Source organism: Juglans regia, chromosome 13 (assembly GCF_001411555.2).
Source record: "Juglans regia cultivar Chandler chromosome 13, Walnut 2.0, whole genome shotgun sequence".
Lineage (NCBI taxonomy): Eukaryota > Viridiplantae > Streptophyta > Magnoliopsida > Fagales > Juglandaceae > Juglans > Juglans regia.
This window is the reverse complement of record NC_049913.1, coordinates 33,096,927-33,116,917: the sequence shown is the minus strand read 5'-3', so window position 1 is coordinate 33,116,917 and position 19,991 is coordinate 33,096,927. Positions and strand designations below refer to the sequence as shown.

General features: G+C 33.7%; 1 protein-coding gene across 2 annotated transcripts; it reads left to right on the top strand.

Annotated features, from left to right (window-relative positions):
* Positions 1–10,008: 10,008 nt before the first annotated feature.
* On the top strand, positions 10,009–11,791 carry LOC109003797 (protein CDI-like). 2 transcript variants are annotated; one of them, XM_018982096.2, is made up of 2 exons: positions 10,009–10,241; positions 10,692–11,791. In XM_018982096.2, exon 2 carries the CDS (start codon positions 10,697–10,699, stop codon positions 11,465–11,467), a length of 771 nt encoding a protein of 256 aa, XP_018837641.2. In that variant the 5' UTR covers positions 10,009–10,241; positions 10,692–10,696; the 3' UTR covers positions 11,468–11,791. The 2 variants fall into 2 exon arrangements, with proteins under 2 accessions (XP_018837641.2, XP_018837642.2); XM_018982097.2 differs by lacking the exon at positions 10,009–10,241 and adding an exon at positions 10,264–10,563.
* The last annotated feature ends 8,200 nt before the right edge of the window (positions 11,792–19,991 follow it).

The window sequence follows — 19,991 nt, the reverse complement described above, 5'->3', positions numbered from 1 at the left end:
TGAGCTAGTATTATCAACAGTAATAGTAAATATCTTATCAATGCCCCAATGAAGGAGGCACGATTCAACATATTTTTCAATGGTATCCCCTCGATGATTAGGGATTAAACAAAAATTTATAATTTTCTTCTGTAATTTCTAATCACTATCAATGAAATGGGCAGTTAGACACATATAATTAAGATTTTGTACCGATGTCCACGTATCGGTAGTTAATGAAATCCTCATTCCTCCATCTTTGAATAACTTTTTAAGTTTGGTTTTTTCAGATGCAAATAGTTTCATACAATCTCTTGCAACCGTCACTCGACATGGCACTTTAAATCTAGGTTCAAGTAACCAAACCATCTTATTAAATCCTTGCCCTTCAACAATTCTAAATGGTAATTCATCGAGAATTACCATTTCCGCAAGCGCCATCCTCACAGCCTCCTCACTATATTTATGAGTTACAAGATTTCTTAAAGAATTACCACTCTCTCCAAACCCCTCCGAGGATACCTCACCTGCCAATGTTGTTTGGTATTTATCTAAAGGCCCACGTTTATGAGGATTTTTGGGACATGAAGGTAGATGGTTTTGCATAGTTGAAGTTTCGTTCCTCTTCGAGTGGTAAGCGTATATCTTGCCACAATAATTGCACTTTGCCTTAGGATCATCTACTGAACAACCCTTAACTTTTGTAAAATGATCCCAAACAATTGACGGATCCTTCCCCTTCCGTTTCTTAAGAAGTGGACAATTACTACTATTAGGGGCACTTGAAGTTGGGAGTTTTGGTATTTGAGAGTTCGAATCAAGATCAATTGGACTTGACGAAGAATCCATCTAACATGTAAAAACAAGAAAGAACAAAAAATCACCACAATTGTTAATTACACAGAAGCTAGTTTGCAACGTGGCAAACATCACAAATCTAAGATTCTAATCTACATTTTAGATCGCTCATAAATTTCACAAATTATTTTACTTTCAATAAACATCACAAATTATTTATAACATAAACACATCATAAATTTTACTTTCAATAAACATCACAAATTATTTTTTTTTTTAAACAAAATTACATCCAATCCGTGAATGGCATTGCACACTGCCGAAAAAAATCACCACAATTCTTCATCAAAATGATATTCACTATTTCAATCATCTCAAACAAAGCAAACACAATCCCTAACCCTAGATTGAAATATCAAATCAGAAAACAAAATACTGAGTCTCTCGGGTTCTAAATAAAATCTCACAAAATACTTATAAATAAATAAATAAATAACAAAATCATACCTAAAAACAACAATGGACGGTGGACCGCTGGGCTTCGGTGAGCCGTGAGTGGCTAGAGGCGTGGACGGCGATGCGGCGTCACGGACTCACGGACTGAGTCACTGAAGTAGAGCTGAATCCGATTGCTGAAATCGTCAAAATCGACTCACGGACTCACCGCTGTCGGTCTAAGTCACTGAGTCACTGCCCACTGGAAGTGGAAGTGATGGAATCGTCGGAATGACTCAATGAGAGTCTGAGAGAGGGACTGAGGGAGGCGGAGAGAATTAGAGAAATGGACTTGGGGAGGGCCAGCTCGGGGACAATATGCCCTAGTTGGAATGGCGCCGTTTGGCTTATGCCAAACGGCGCCGTTCCCTTTATTTTTTTTTTCTAACTTTAAGATAAAAACGACGTTGTTTCACTTATTTAAGTGAAACGGCGTCGTTTATCAAATGAATATATTCAAATATATATATATATATATTTATATACGGCGTCGGCCGGTTTTTCGGTTTTTGGTTGGTTCAAACCGCGACCGAACCGGCCGACGCCGGTTTTGATGATTTATCACTGACGGCCGATCGGTTCCCTGCCGGTTTCGGCCGGTTCCGAGCTCCGGCGGTCGGTCTGAGTCGGTCTCGGCTAGTTTTACAATTTTCTGTACAACCCTAGTAGATAGTGAAGGATTGACGCAAGAGAGGGGTATCCACCCAGAACCAAACACTAGGCTACGTTCGGGTATCAAACTCTTCTCAGCACTTTTTAAGTATTTTCGTATTTATAAAAATACTTCACATGTCAAATAATTTAAAATACTCTCAATGAGACTCACAAACCCACTTCAATCTTTACTCATAACTATTCACAAACATTTTATAATATTTATAACTATTATATATAAAATAAAATAAAATCACTAATATTTATCACTATTATATATAAATAAAATCATCATTAAAAAAAATCAATTATTGATAGAATCTACACCTTTTTCAATTATCTATTAAAAGTTTATTAACTCAACATATTTCATATATCCAAATAATTCAAAATATTTTTAATAAAACTTATAAATTTATTTTAATTTCTATTCATAATTATTTATAAATATTTTCGACATTTTTCAAATATTCTTACTATCTCAACTAGCCCAAGAGTGTGAAACAGACCTCTAAAGTGATATTAGAATTATTTCAACTAAAGTTATAAGTTATTCAATCTAAAAGTTATTACAATCCCTCTAAATGGGGGCATTAATGTTAGTGAAGTTGAATCAATGACGTACTGCCGTACTGGTGTGATTGGTACTAGTTCCTGGTTTCTTTCTTGTGGTTGTGTGCTTGCTTGCTTTATAACCCTAAAGGACAAAAATCTCGAAAAGCAGATGCCTTCGTCAGACTAATGATGCTTGATAGCTCTTGGGTGGATTATCGATGGAATGGTATTTGGTAATACCAGAAATGCTAAAACTACCGAAAGTTGGGTCGAGTGGGTCACGATTTTTTTTTTTTTAATTTAGTAATTAAAAAAAGTATGTTTTAATAATTTTAATAATTTTTTATTTTTTAAAAAAATGTGATTACAAAAATACATGAAATAAAAAGAAATAAAAAAATAAAATGTACTATTAGAGACACTTTCTCGGACATTTCTTGGATGGCTGCAGGACTCTTGATAATACACACGCAAACACGCGCGACACACACTCGGCGCGCGCGCGACCGCACCACACGCACATGTATATTCATGAAAATCCACGCCCATACACAAACCAAAATGGTCACAATTTTCATAAGACAGGTCCAAAAGGTGGTTTGTTTTTTCCGGACAATGATAGGTTTATTATTTATTATTATTATTTTATTATTTTCTTTATATTATTTTTAATTTTTTTAATTATCTTATTTACTTAATTATTAAAAAAGTGTTATTATTAAAATTATATATATATATTTTTTAATGATTAAGGATATTCAAAAAACACTTAAAAGAAAATAAAAAAAAAAAAAAAATTTCAAATTCACAAGTAGTAAATGGATGGTAGGAAGTACTAAACTTATCATTATTATTTTTTTCACCCGTGGATTATCACAAGTTTTTCATTTTACATCTGAATCTTGAAGAATTTCAGTTTGTATCTTAGAATATAAAGGGATCTTATTTTATACCTACTCAGATATGGCCATTAAGATCGTGTCACAGCCAGTTTTTCGTTCATCTTGGGGTATAAATATGTTATTTATTTATTTTATTTTGAGGGATCTTGGGGTATAAATTGAAGGTTCTTTTAGTTTAAGGTGCAAATTGAAACAAAAAAATATATGGTAGTTTGCGGATGGAAATGGTAATTATCTTTTTCTATCTAAGATATTTTGGTCTTCATGAATATTTTCTGTTATGTGAGTGAAAACTATGGTTAGTATCTTTCGTAGATGTTAGTATCTTGAGTGATTAATGCATACTGTTTTCAGCATGCATTGTCTAGTTGGGGTGGGGACAGGCGAAATTGAAAGTCGACGCTGTTGAGCATACATGTGCATGGACGAAGATCTCGAAACCACGTGGGATTTTTAAATCTTGGGCAGGTAGTGTCTCTTATAGCTTATACAGGTTTGGTAATTCAAACCCACAAGCTCCTATCATCACCTTTAAAAATTGAAAAAAAAAAAAAAAAATCACAACAAAAAGAAAAGGGTAGTGCTACAGCCCCCGCCGGGAGCTCCCGCTGGGGCTGTAGTATTATTTAATATATATTTTATTTAAATAATTTTTATATAAATTTTTAATATTTTAAAATATTTTAAAAAAATAAAATAAAATAAAAATATTATTAAGAAAATATTTTTTTAATCCAAAAGTAAAAAATATATATTAAAAAATACTTTCTTAATCACGAAGTAAAATAAAAAATTATAAAAAAATATTTTTTTATAATTTTTTATTTTACTTCATGATTAAGAAAATATTTTTTAATAATATTATGATTTTTTTTAAAAATATTTAAAATAGTCATATTACAGCCCCCGTTGGGGGCTCCCGTTGAGCTTAACATGTACTTTTTTATGTGTAATTTTTTAATTTATTTTTTATATAGATTTTTTTTTACACTTATAAATATTTTTAAAAAATAAAATAAATTTAAAATATCATTAAAAAACACTTCCTTAATCAGAAAGTAAAAAAAAAATCATTAAAAAACACTTCCTTAATCAGAAAGTAAAAAATAAAAAAAAAAATCATTAAAAAACACTTCCTTAATCAGAAAGTAAAAAAAAAATCACTTCCTTAATCAGAAAGTAAAAAACAAATCATTAAAAAACACTTCCTTAATCAGAAAGTAAAAAAAAAAACACTTTCTTAATCAGAAAGTAAAATACAAATTATTAAATATTAATTTTTATTCTACTTCGTAATTAAGAAAATATTTTTAAATAATATTATAATTTTTATTTTATTTTTTAAAATATTTAAAATATCTATATAAAAATAAATTTAAAAAAAATATATAAAAAAAATGCTACACGCCCCAGCGGGAGCTCCCAGCGGGAACCCCCAACGGGGCATGTAGCATTTTCCAAAAGAAAAAGGACCCAACAAGCTTGCCCCAGTCAACTAGGGATGTTTTCAAACCTGACCAATTGTATTGTCCCTCGCAATTCATGTATGTCTGTCTCTCCCAATAATGAAACTTGGGAATCCAGGATTCGAAATATTTCGATCCAAAAACCAGACGAATGCTAAGTATATAATAACAGAGCTGCTACGTACAACCGCGGTTTCCAACCGCGGTGCAATCTTTTTGACACATCAGATGATTTAAATATATATATATTTTTTATTTTTAAATTTACTCTCATATTTCATTAAATACTTTTTGTTTTTCACAAATTCACCCTTGAGAGGAAGAAAAGAAGCCTCAACAAAGCTTCACTCATCCACGAGAGGGGAAAAAAATCACCTTGACGCAAAGCATAGCCCACGGGATGGGAATCCATAGTCAAGCAAGCTTCACCTACAGGAGGAAATCCTTTTCGACGGAAACCATCCTCCATTCCTTTCTCTTTCTTGATTTTATTCATATCAAATTTATGAGTTCAAACCAGAGTTTTGAGTATTCTGAGTGTTCTGAGTGACTATTAAACCTAAAAGATTTTTTAAAAATCATGTGGAAGAGATGAATCAACAAAAAGGGAAACATGGAAGATAACCAATCAATTAATTTAAGTCTTGGTGATCCATTGCAGAGGTTTATTAAATGAGAAAATTGAATTTTCAACTAATTTAATCTTTGTGGGTTCAGAGTTTAACTCTTGATTTATAGACAAAATCATGAAAAAGATTTAAATCTTGGTCCAATAAAAGAATTGAGAAAGAGAAGGAGATAGGGAAATGCAGTAAGCTGGGTTTGTAGGTGAAATGCAGTGTGGCTGGGTTTGTGGGGAGAAATGCAATTCTGCTACCCAAGAAGAAGACTTGCTATGCGTTTGAATGAGAGCAAAATGTAATTTCGTTGTGCAGTGCGACTGGGTTTGTGAGCGAAACAGGTTCTGCTACCTAGGAGAAGACGAGTTGCTGTGCGAAGAAGCTGAAGACTCTGATTCTAGGCAGAGGAAGGGACGTGCGAAGAAGCTGAAGATTCTGGAAGGTTCCGTTCGTGCAAAAGAAATTTCGAGGGGGAGGGGAGATTTAATGAAGAGGGAGAATAAGAGAAAAATAAAACAAGTGACGTGGACACGCCGGTTGCACGCCGAATGCCCCAGTCGGTTGTATGTATCATTTTTCATATAATAATCAGTTTATCTTGTTTAGAAATAGAAAGGCTTTAGTTATAAATAAATTTTATAAAAATAAATTTATAAATTGACATGTCTTGACGTGACATTTTAGAATAATTTTAACATATCATATGAAGTTATATTAATTTATAAATTTATCTTGTAAAATCTATTTAGATGATTCTGGTTTCATTTAAGAGAAATAATTTATACAAGTTTTAATAGACAAATTTCATGTAGACTCTTTGTAAAAAGAGAAATATTTTAGCCTACACAAAAGTAAATCTACAAACTGACACGACTTGATGCAATACGTCAGATTGCAAAATTACTTTTAGTATAAATAGATCTAACAGATCACGTGAAGTCACGTCAGTTCGTAAGTTTACTTTTGTGTAATCTTTTTGTATATGTAGTAATTCTCGTATAAAAAAAATTCTACCATAAAAAAAAAGTTTTCTTTTTCAATGGGATACACAATTTTATAAAAAAACTTACCAAACTGATATATTTGAGAATCATTTTTTGCGGAGCGGTGCTACTCTGTCGCCTGAGTAGCACTGCTTGTTTATACCGCTAGTTACTTTTTAGTTTTTATTTTTTTATTTTTTTAATAGATTTAAATATTTTTAAAAAATAAAAAAATATATTAATACACTTAAAATCATTTCTTTAATCACTAAGTAAAAAAATGATAATACTACTCTTACTACTCTATTCTACTGCTCTATTCTACCGCTTTGATTTATTTTTTTATTTTATTTTTTATTTAGTGATTAAATAAGTATTTTTTAATAATATTATAATTTTTTTTATTTTTTTAAAAAATACATATATAAAAAAGTAAAAAAAAAAAAAATTCTTATAACTAACGGTACCGCTTAGAACGGTGATTGTACTATAAAAATATATAAATTTGTTTTTTTTTTTTTGCAGCGGTATACTGTAGCGGTATACAGTAACGGTACACTTTGGGCGGCATACAATCTTTCCTCTTTTTTCCGTGGGGGCTCCGTGCGCTGTATGTACTTGGCCGTATGGGACAGACTTTTCAGAGCATCACGAGCCAACTGATCTTGATGTTGATGATGTAGACTCGCCAACACCCGGCAATTGGCGCCACGCGGCTCGCCGCTGGATCCAGAACCTCCTGTTCCTCTGCGATCGTCTACCCGGTTTCTTCATTGACTGGCACGTGTTCCACAGGCGCTCCTGCAATCTCTTTTATGCTGTGTTTTCTCTATTTTTTACAGTGTTTTCTTAGTACTTGTGTCTCCCTATTTGTATTGATTAATAAAAAAATAGATGATTAAACTTATATCCATGACAAGAGAATCTCTTCTATTTTAGAAGATAAGAGTGGTTATCTCCTCTTTTGGTGGATGAGAATTTGGAAATAGATTTGGATGCCCTTCCCTCTTTTGAAAATGGGGGTTGATTTTATCTTTATTTTATACAGAGACTGATACTCTCTTATGAAGGTTTCGAAATTAAGACAATGTCTGTCGTAAAGAAATTTGTGTGCGGAGAGACATATAACAGATATGTAATTTGGCTTGTATTTAAAGTTTTTTCTATATTGACTAATCACAACTGTAACTAATATCAATTAATTGTTAAAAAAAAAAAAGAAGAACAAAAGCGAATTTAAGTCCAAATAAAAAGAATCGTTAAGTTATGGTTAAGTAATTTTATATATAATCATGAAATGTATAAATATTATATAATTATTTAAAAAAATAAAATTTATTATTAAAAAATTAATTTTTTAATATAAATTTAATATATATTTTTTAAAACAATTATATAATAATTATATAATTTATGATTATATATTTTCTCGTCATTATTTGACTATCGTGAAAATGATCCATTAATTAGATATTTGTTTAAAAAAAAAAAAATACTAGAATGGACTTATACTGAGAGAGAGAGCGATAGAGCGATAAAAATTTGATGGGTGACAGGTGGAGGGGCAGGGTAACATGTGAACATGCAATGTGTCCTTTCTTTTCTTAATAGAATATTCTTGAATGAGTTTTGCTATATAATTTTTATCACATTTTACATTATTTTAAAATTTAAAATTTTTAAAATTTATTTTATTTTTTTGAATTTGTTCTTTTTAAATTATTTCAAATTTTCTATTAATTATTTATATAATAAATATTTGATAAATGAAAAAAATAATAAAAATTAAAAAAATATAAAATGTGAAGTGTTAAAAAGTTATAAAAATTTATTCTTCTCGAATACTTTGGAATCAGATTATTGGTAAGGTTAATGATATATTTATATATTTTTTATTATTATTTTATTATTTATTTAAATTTGGATTAAAAGTTTTAAAATATGACATTCTTGTATAAAAAAAAAAAAATTCAATCAATTAATATAATCATATAATTTAATTAAAAAAATTCATATAATTTAATATAAAAATTAAATTAAATTATACGATTATATTAATGGATTGAATTTTTTTTTTTTTAGATTATGTAAGAAGGTCATTTTTTAAGATTTTCAATCCAAATTCAAAAAGTAACGAGAAAAAATTAACTAGATAGTAAAAAAAATGTAAGGCTACCATTAACCTTTGGGTAATCCCAGATCCCCTCCTACGTTTGTGTTCATCCAACCGTCGAGTCCTTGCGTTAATGATGTTTCTACAGAAAGGGAAAGAGTCTGTCCAAAGTAAGTATATATTTTAGGTTGGAGGGGAAGATCTGCGTATCAAATTCCTATGAAAATGCGGTATGCATAGTTTTATAAAATATTATAAAATAATATATATTTCATAATGCAATGATGAGCGATACCCCCAACATATTTCTTAATAAATATTATAAAATAAAAATATTTTAATAAAATAATATTACTTTTATAAAATAATTTATAAAAATACTTCTTATTTCTAAATATTATTGCATAGATAAAGACGTAAAATTTGGCTAAAACTACGTATTTTACTTTTTGCCTATTCTATTTAAGAGAGATTTCTATATTGAATAATCTATCTATTAGTCAAAATAATAATAAAATATATTTTAATTTAATAATTTTTTTTAAAATATTTTTTTCATATTTTATAATTATACTGACCATATGTTACCGTTTGCAAACTATATATTTTTTTTGCCAACCTAATAATATTTGAGAGAAATAACTTATAAAATATTTAATAGATGGGGAACAATGACTCTCTTAAATACATAGATTTATTGTAGCTCATAGGGAAAAAAAAATGCATTTACCTCTTTCAATATATAGACAAATTAATAGATTTGTTAGCTAAATCTTGATTTACATTTATATTTACATTTTCCTATAACATTATTAGTGCCCTAAACTGATATGTTTATAATTTGAATAATATTATATACAATCGTAAAATATATAAGTATAGTACAGTTATATTAAAAATAATAAGATTTATTATTAAAAAATTAATTATTTTTAAATAATTATATAATATTTATATACTCATACTATAACTATTATTATTATTATTATTTTTTAAATGCAATATAGGTTGGATTGGTTATGCAGCTCAATGTTGACACGTTTGAATCTATCAGTTACAGTGCAGGAGTACAACCGTGTCTCCTGAAGTTATCTACTCTCACCGATTGGTCTCGACATATTTTTTTTTAGAATAACGTTGGGGATAAGTTATTATAATAGTATATATTTTATATATATTATGTAATTATTTTTAGTTGGTTATTTTCAATATTTTTGAAAAGATGTATGATTTAGATTATATTATATTATGTGTGTAAAATATATATTTTTAATAATAATTTTTATCTATATTTATTTATTTATTATTTTATTTTTAAAGTTGTTATAATTTTTTTAATAAAAAAATATTTAAGGTTATTTAAAAAAATAATAATTGCTCTAATCGGAACTCATCCCGTGCTAGGACTGCTCTGAAGTTGACACTGAAGCTTCAAATATTGTCGGTGATCCTCCTATTCCTCCCTCTATATATACGGTTCGCATCCTCTTCGTGTCACTCCTCATTCCTCGCTTTTACATTCATCTCCCTCTCTCTCTCTCTCTCTCTCTCTCTGCAACTTAAGACAAACAGCTTAGGAGGGTAGGATTTTCTCGGACCAAGTTTTCCGAGAAAGTCGGAAAAGGAAACACACGCAGGATTGTTTTATCTTTAAGATCTGCATTTCCGATCTTTTGGTACTCTCTCTCTCTCTCTCAAAAAAAAAAAAAAAAAAAATTTGCTCAAATTTGGGTATCAATCTTTTTGAGGTTTTCCTTATTTTCCTACATTCTCTGCTACTAAACTTTTGTTTAAGTACTCGTCTGGTTTTCTCTATCGTTGGCTTCGCTGAATAATTCCCTGACTAGATGTCCACTTATTCACTATTTTACACCGATTCGACTATTGAGTTTTGTGCAATCTCCATCAATTTTTAAGCCGAATCAAGCAACAAAGGCGTAGGGTCCACATTTTCATTTCTTCTCTTTTCTTCCATTCTCAGAAACCAAACAATTAAAGGTTTATGTTTCTTTGTTTTTGTTTTTTTTTTGCTCTAATTTCCCAATATGTTTCTTGCTTCGTTGTTTTACCGAGCCTTTGAATTCTTTTGTTATTCTGAACAGTAAAGTAACATTTGTCATTTTCAGCTAAGATGAGTTCGAGTAATGGGAAGGTTCACTCAAAGACTTGTAATGGAGGAAATGCGAATAAACCCTTCAAGATCTTCGTGGGTTATGATTCACGCGAGGATATTGCCTACCAGGTCTGCCGCAACTCGATCTTGAAGCGGTCCTCGATTCCCGTTGAGATCATACCGATAATACAATCAGATCTGAGAAAAAGTGGTTTATATTGGCGCGTAAGAGGCCAAGTCGAGAGCACTGAGTTCTCCTTTACTCGGTTCTTGACACCATACTTAGCCAATTATGAGGGTTGGGCAGTGTTTGTGGACTGTGATTTTCTGTACTTGTCAGACGTTAAGGAATTGAAGGACATGGCCGATGACAGATATGCAATTATGTGTGTTCACCATGACTATACCCCAAAAGAATCCACGAAAATGGATGGTGCGGTGCAAACAGTGTATCCTAGGAAGAATTGGTCTTCCATGGTGCTTTACAATTGTGGACATCCCAAGAACCGGGTTTTGACCCCTGAGGTTGTGAATACACAAACGGGTGCTTTTCTTCATCGGTTTCAGTGGCTGGAGGATGATGATATTGGTTCCATACCATTTGTTTGGAATTTTCTTGAGGGCCATAACAAGGCCCTTGAGAATGATTCCACGACTTTTCCCAAGGCGATACATTATACACGGGGAGGGCCATGGTTTGAGGCTTGGAAGAATTGTGAGTTTGCAGACCTTTGGGTAAATGAAATGTTGGAATACACGAAGGAAGCAAAGAAGAATATTGATGAGTAGGATGAACGAGCAGGTCTTGTTATTCATTTATATTATAGAATTGTTAGTAAAGTAGATGTTTTCATGCTGTATTCTTTATGTTGTATTTGTTATGTAAGTTCTATTGCTAATGATGATTTCATTGTGAGTAGAAGCATGGACATTACAGGCATATGTGTAATGCTTCTGTGGTAGTTCTTTGTACTAGTTAGTACATGGGTAGTGCAGGGAAGTATATGCCTTATATACGTTTGATTGTTTATTTGTTAAACTACCACATTGAGGTGTATTTGGGTTTGATTCCTGGATTGGATGAATAATAAAACTAATGTAGTTGATGCTGTAGCCTGCAGGGATGCTTTGATCTGTTCATTTTATCTGCTAGCTGTTTTTAAAAGCATTGTATGGAGAAAAATATTATTTGTAACAACAGACTAAAACTAAGATCAAACAACTTGAATTACTGATCTTCGAGGGATCAGAAACCTCCACTTCAATTCACTTTATTATTCAATGTTTTCACAATGAAGGAAGGCTTCAGTATTTATAGTAGCCTTATGATGATTAACAACGGCTACAAGGGGGTATTATAGTAATGTGCAATGAGTAAGTAGGGATACAAAGGTACATTAATGTTATAAAAGAACACATGCATGTCACGTGACTAACTAACTAACTAACTAATTCACTGCTGCTTGAACAATGAACACCTCGCTTCTCTTCAGCTCGAGCTTGCTTCCTATCGATGAACTGGACATAACAACTGCCTTCCTCTTCAAAAGACCTTGCCCACAAGGTCAGGATAATGAAACCGTAGCTGTTCAACAGGTTCCCAAGTGGAATTTACTTCATCCATACCACGCCATTTCACTAATAACTCGATAAAGGGTTTATTATTCACAGCAGTCATGCGCCTGTCCAGAATAGCTTCAGGTTCCACCTTAAAATTCCCATGAGAATCCACCAAGGGTAATACAGGAGAGATCTGTGAATCGGGGCCAATGTATTGTTTGAGTCTTGATACATGGAACACGGGATGGACTGATGAGCTTGGTGGTAATTCAAGTCTATAAGCTACCTCTCCAATGCATTCCACAATTCTGAATGGACCACAATACCTGGCAGCTAACTTTGATCTGCTGGCTTGACTAACAGTCTGTTGTTTATACTTATGCATTTTCAAATAGACTAAATCACCCACCTTAAACTTCCTCTGAATGTGATGTTTATCATATTGTTGCTTCATAGTAGCCTGTGCAGCCATCAAGTTCTTTCTTAACAGCATTAGTATCTCATCTCTCGACTTTAACTCTCTGTCCACGGCTTCATTTTGAGTAGTCCCCTCAACATACTGAATTAAGGTTGGAGGAGGTATTCCATATAATGCCTCAAATGGTGTCATTTTTGTGGAAGAGTGGACTGAGGTGTTATACCACCACTCAGCCCAAGGGAGCCAATGCACCCATTGTTTGGGTCTTTCACTAACGAAGCATCTCAGATATTGTTGCACACATTTGTTAACCACTTCAGTTTGCCCATCTGATTGTGGATGGTAAGCAGATGTGAAGTGCAATTTAGTCCCTTGCAATTTAAACAACTCTCTCCAAAAATTACTGGTGAAAACAACATCCCTATCAGTTACAATGGTTGATGGCAAGCCATGTAACTTGAATACCTGGGATGTAAAAACAGCAGCTACTGATGCAGCTGTATATGGGTGAGATAAAGGTAAACAATGTGCATACTTGGTGAGCCTATCTACGACCACCAATATAACAGAAAACCCTTGTGAACCTGGCAAGGAATCAATAAAATCCATGGAGATGTCACTCCAAGATCTGCTGGGAAGTGGCAAGGGCTGCAATAACCCAGTAGGTTGTAAATTTTCTGTTTTACACCTTTGGCAAACTTGGCATTCCTTGATGAATTGCTTAATGTCTCTCCTCATGCCACTCCATATAAAATCTGCCCTGGCTCGATGGAGTGCTTTATGGTAACCCGAATGGCCCCCAAAGGCACTGCTATGGATAAACTGTAAGACTTGATCCTTCATAGGGGATGAAGATGACAAGAAGATCTTACCTTTCTTGAATAACAACCCATTTCTGACTTCAAACTTCTTGTCAGAAAGCTTGCCTTCTTGGAGTTTTTGACAAATTGCTGAAATTTCTGCATCCTCCAAGTAAGAATGTCTCAACTGTTCTAACCAAAGGGGATCAAGAACTGTGATGGCCATCATGTCAGCAGGTTCTTCCTCTACTTCTTCTCTTCTCGAAAGACTATCTGCTGCCACATTATCCTTACCATGCTTATATTCAATTGTGAAATCATAGCCAAGCAACTTGGTAATCCATTTTTGTTGGGATGGAGTTCCTATCTTCTGTTCCAAGAGGAACTTTAAGCTTTGTTGATCTGTTTTTATGACAAAGTCAGAACCCAACAGATATGGCCTCCATTTCTTCACAGCTACGACTATTGCCAGAAATTCTTTTTCATAGGTAGATAAATCCAATGCTTTTCCCTTCAATGCTTGACTCAAGAATGCTAAAGGCCTTCCATTCTGACTCAAGACAGCACCAATGCCTCGACCAGAAGCATCACATTCCAACACAAAGGGCTTGGAAAAATCTGGTAAGGCCAAGACAGGTGGGTTTGTCACAGCCTTTTTGAGATCTGCAAATGCTGTGGTAGCTTCATTTTCCCAGTGAAAAGCATCTTGTTTTAGCAAATTTGTCAATGGGGCAGCAATGGAGCCATACCCTTTGACAAATTTTCTGTAATAACCAGTTAGACCAAGAAATCCTCTTAATGACTTGAGAGATTTTGGTAGAGGCCACTCGAGCATTGCTTGGATCTTGGTTGGATCTGCCTTGACACCCTGTGCAGAGACTAAGTGGCCCAAATACTCAATCTCCTCACAAGCAAACCTGCACTTATTCTTTTTTGCAAAGAGAGTATGTTGTGCCAAAGTATCTAATACTATAGAAAGATGTTCTACATGATCTGTTAGTGATTTTCTATAGATTAAAATATCATAAAAAAAAACAATAACAAACTTCCTTAAAAAAGGTTGAAAGACATCATTCATTAAGGATTGGAAAGTGGCAGGAGCATTGGTCAAGCCAAATGGCATAACCAGAAACTCATACTGCCCTTGATGTGTTCTAAATGCTGTTTTTTCAATGTCCTCTTGCTTCATAAGGATCTGGTGGTACCCAGATCTAAGGTCTATCTTAGAGAATATCGAGGCTCCATGCAATTCATCCAAAAGTTCATCAATGACAGGAATGAGAAATTTGTGTTTAATTGTTTCTCTGTTTAAGCCCCTATAATCTATACACATGCGCCATGAGCCATCAGATTTTCTTACCAAGAGGACAGGTGATGAGAAGGGGGATTGGCTGCTCCTTATGACTCCAGCAGCCAACAATTCCTTAACTATTTTTTCTATTTCAGTTTTTTGGAAAAAAGGATACCTGTAAGGTCGAGCAGAGATTGGCATGGTGCCCTCTTTAAGGTTTATTTGATGATCCCTAGACCTTCTTGGAGGCAATCCCTTTGGTTCAGCAAAGACATGGTCATATTTAGCCAATACTGCCTCGATGTCAGCAGCATAGCTGCCCATTGCTGGAGTTGTCTCGTTGTGCACTAGCTGAAGTAGCATTCCCTTCCTTTCCACCATAGTGAGTTGGAAAATTTGTACATCTTCCACAAACTCAGGCTTGCTAGAGCTCAAGCCCAACAGTGTGACAGAACCCTTGCCACTGGTGAAGGTCATTGTGAGTTTGTTAAAATCCCATAAAACAGGACCTAAGGTTCTTAACCATTGCATGCCAACCACCACATCACAACCTCCCAATGGTAGAAGGAAGAAATCAGTTGTGAAATTATGGCCTTGCATCTGAAACTGTAATTGTTGGACCAGACCTTCACCATTCATGCTGTCCCCATTGGCTACTCTCACTGTAATCTGACCACCTTGCTTGACAGCTAACCCCACCTTTCTTGCTATCATAGGATCAAGGAAGTTGTGTGTGCTACCAGTGTCAACCAAAACTATAACTGAGCAGTTCTTGATTTTGCCATGTACTCTCATAGTTCTCGGGCTTATACAGCCTGCTATTGCATGGAATGAGATCTCAGGTACCTCAGTCTCAACCTCCACAGGTTCATTAGTTTCCTGTGATTCTTGTGGACCAGCCTCTTCCTTCTCAGAATCTTGTAGCCATTCTAATCCTGCCATTTCAAAGAACTTGGCCTTATTACACTTATGACCAGGTTGCCACTTATCCTCACAGAAGTAACAGATTCCTTTTTCTCTTTTTGCTTTCATTTCTGCTGGTGTGAGTTTCTGAAAAGGAACTGAGGTTTTGAAGGTGGTGGGCTTGGGACCAGAATTTCCTTCTTTCCTTATGGAGTTACCAAGAAGTGAGTGGTTGACCTCATTAGGAGCAGAATGACAAGGGAAATGGGGTCTATTGTTGCTCCTAGTACTGGTAATATACTCCTCTTGGATCTTGGCTAATCCAAAAGCAGTATTTAAGGACTGAGGGTGCAACATTCTCACAGGGAGTCGTATTTCATCCCTAAGGCCACTCAAGAAGCAAGAAAGTTTATAATTTTCAGACAGGCCTTTCAATCGATTAGAAAGGACCTCAAATTGGGTTTTGTAGGCACTAACTGTAGAAGTTTGCCTTAACCTTGTAATGGCCTCCATAGGGTCATCATAAGAAGAGCTGCCAAATCTAGACTGAACAGCCTTAATAAAAGAATGCCAAGATTTGAAAGAATCAGTCTCCTCAGCATCTTGAAACCAAACCAAGGCAGTTCCCTCCATATAAAACGAGGCCATCAGAATTTTTTGTCCATCTGGCATGGGGTGTAAGGCAAAATAATGATTTGCCTTATAGATCCATCCCGATGGTTCATCACCATGAAACCTTGGAAAATCTAATTTAATGCTACGAAACTGCATGCCAGAATTCAGAGAGGTGTTGCCAATGTGACCCCCATCCATATGTGAGCCCTTTCCATTTCGATCACTTCTACTTCCATTCAGTGTTTCCAACAAAATATCCATCTTTGAGTTCAGTCCTTCCAAAGCACTCTGATGATCTGCAATTCTCTGGTCTTGGAGTTCTTGATTTTGCTTCAACCCAAGAACAAGCTTTTCTAATTCTTTGGACCGTGTGCCTTCTGCCATGGTAATAGTAAGGAGAAGAAGAAAGAAAAGGAAAAAAAAAATGTAGTGTTTGTGCCCAGAATTTCGAAGGGCTCTGATGCCAATTGTAACAACAGACTAAAACTAAGATCAAACAACTTGAATTACTGATCTTCGAGGGATCAGAAACCTCCACTTCAATTCACTTTATTATTCAATGTTTTCACAATGAAAGAAGGCTTCAGTATTTATAGAAGCCTTATGATGATTAACAACGGCTACAAGGGGGTATTATAGTAATGTGCAATGAGTAAGTAGGGATACAAAGGTACATTAATGTTATAAAAGAACACATGCATGTCACGTGACTAACTAACTAACTAACTAATTCACTGCTGCTTGAACAATGAACACCTCGCTTCTCTTCAGCTCGAGCTTGCTTCCTATCGATGAACTGGACATAACATTATTCTATCATCTTTTTAACTATTATCGAATCCTTTAAACAATTTTTGATGTGGCATCAAATAATTGGCAGATAAGTGAAAACAGTGAATAGTTTTCTATCATTTAATTCCACTCAAGAGATGATTAAAAGGATAAAAAGCATGACTCTCGTACTGAAAACCTGCATCTGTTTGTTGCTGTCTATCTGTATGGATTTTCAGCTTCTCGCATCAATTTATATATTTATCCTGAGCTTTACCTGGAATATTTTAGTCACGCCTTCAAGTGTTGATGATGAACTGAGTGTTCTTCAGTGCCCTATTATTGATAATGCAGATGATGTGTAGTCTGTTTCGAGTTGAGTTCACAGTTGAGGTTGCAAAGGGGAGAGAAATCGGCGACCTCGAGGCTTTTCCGGAGAAGGAGCCTATGATGGTTAAGGGCTTTGTTTGGAAAAAGTTTTCATTCCAAAATTCATCTCATTTCCAAACATCACTTAAACATAAATATTTTCAAACTAATAATTACAACTTTTTTAAATTAAAAAAAAAACATTTTCAAATATCTAAATAAAAAAATATTAAAAAATTATATTCCAACAATATTAACTTTATAATATTTTTTATTTAATTTTTTTTCTCATCTTTATCAAAATCTCATAAAATATTAAGGCTACGTTTTGGGTAGTGAGGTGATATTAGATGATATGTAAATAGTAGTAAAAAAATAACAAAAAAGTAATGATCAAATATTGAATAGTAATGAATAGTAGTAAAAAATAATGATAAAATAATGAATAGTAGTAGAATGATCTTAGTATCCAAAGAGAGCTTAACTCAAATTATCTTACATTTACAAAATTCTAATCTCATCTCACTCCCTAAGCTTGTCTAAGGCCCAATTTTGATACCTAGATGAGATATAGACTATATCATATGGGCTATACGACAAGTCTTATCTGGGTATCCAAACGACAAGTAGAATGTTTTTATTTCATCTCTGCGTTTTCAGCCTTCATTTGCGTTTGAAATTAATAACTAATATAAACAATAAAAAGTTATGTGAACGGTGCAAAAATTGACATAAACAGTACAATGAACTGTACAAAACTGACTTAAACAGTAAAATGAATAGTACAAAACTAACATAAACAGTACAAAGTTACGTAAACAGTGCACTTTTTTTTTTTTCCATCCCATTTCGAGATTATTCTTCCTCCCTATTCACGCATCTTCTCCTCTGCCCAAACTCACCATTTTAATTTTTGGTGAGAATATAGAGTAAATTCGATTAAAAAATATATATTTTGAGATATAAATATATTTATGGTATATTTTTTAATTAATTATAAATATTATTTTTTATTAATATATTCATAACTATTCCTCAATAATTATAAAATAATTTTCAATCATTGGTGAGACCTAAACCTTTATCAAATCTTAAAAAGTAAAAATTGTCTCATCTCATCTCATTATCCAAACACATTTTTTTACAAATCATCTAATCTCAACTCAAAAATCTTACTACTATTCAAAATATCTCATCTTATCTGAACTGTGTAACCAAACGAGGCCTAAGTCTTTTGAGAAATTATTAGGTACTCCTCTTAAAATCTTAGAGTTAGACAACAGGGAGGCAATAACAATGGAGTGGTGAGCTTGTGTGCAGGCCTGATTTGTTTTCATAAACTATCTTATCTCATTTCATCTTATCTAATCATTATAATTTTTCCAAACTCCCAAACAAAATACAATAAATAATTCAATTTCAAATTAGAAGACAAAAATAATATTAAAAAATTATATTCTCGGCATATTTTATTCAATTTTCATCTCATCTCATCTCATCTGTGCAACCAAATTAAGTTTAGATTCTTGTTTCGAGGGTTCCTTTCTTCCTCTGGGGAGTAAGGTGGGAGTTTCTCTTTGCCTTGGCAAGGAAGTGGAGTCTCTCAAGAGTACCTGTAGAGGAGCAGTATGGCTGAAGGTGACTTATCTTCTCTATGGGAAGGGCTAAGCCTTACATAGCAGGAGGAACATGTGATAAACCTCTCTGAAGATGCTTTTCAGTTTTCAAAAACAAAAGGGCAACAATGTCTCTTGGCAATGGTGGTAGTAGACAGAGGGGTGAACAAAGAAGGCTTTCGTTCTACCATGTCACAAGTCTGGAAATCTGATGGGTTGATAAAGAAGATCATGGCAGGCAGACCTTGGTCCTTCGACAAATGGCTTGTAGCATTGCAAGAGTTTGATGGCAAGATGGCTGCAAACAATATTGGTTTTTCAGAAGAACCCTTTTGGGTGCAACTTCATAATTTGCCACAAAAAAGGTGGGACTACAAATTGGTTCTACTATTGGACATGTTCTTAAAGTGGATATTGATAAGGATGGCACGAGTTGGTGCAAGTTTCTCAAAATTAGGATTGTCATTGACATTAATAAACCTCTTGCTCGAGGAAGATGGATAAACATTGGAGGTAAGCTGCATTGAATTGTTTTCAAATATGGAAGACTATAGAATTTTTGTTTTAAATGTGGTGCTCTTAGACACATTGGTGGAAGCTGTCATAAGGCCAATACAGAGAAGTAGGTTGGTAGTTCCTCCTAACAGTAGTATGGCCCATGGCTTAGGGTGCAGCCTATTAAGGTTTTCTTTTGTTGAAGGAAGAAAGTAAGGTGGTAGCAAAGGTGGCTCTCCATCATAGTCATGGTGGCAACCTGTTAGGATGGTGCAATGCAGGAATTTGGGAGTTGTAGTGTGTTCAAGGTTGGTGCAGTGAAGAAGAATGGGAGTTGTTGTGTTGTGATTCATCGTGTGATGCAGAAGAATTGTTTAAGGCATTGTATAGATAGGATCATGAGATAAGCACGTGTTCATTAATAAGAGTAATAAGTCTGTACTAGCCTTACTTACAAATAGGTAGTTACAATATT

Bases quoted from the DNA above. Each gene is read 5' to 3' on its own strand.
- LOC109003797 (XM_018982096.2), top strand. From the start codon at position 10,697: ATGAGTTCGAGTAATGGGAAGGTTCACTCAAAGACTTGTAATGGAGGA.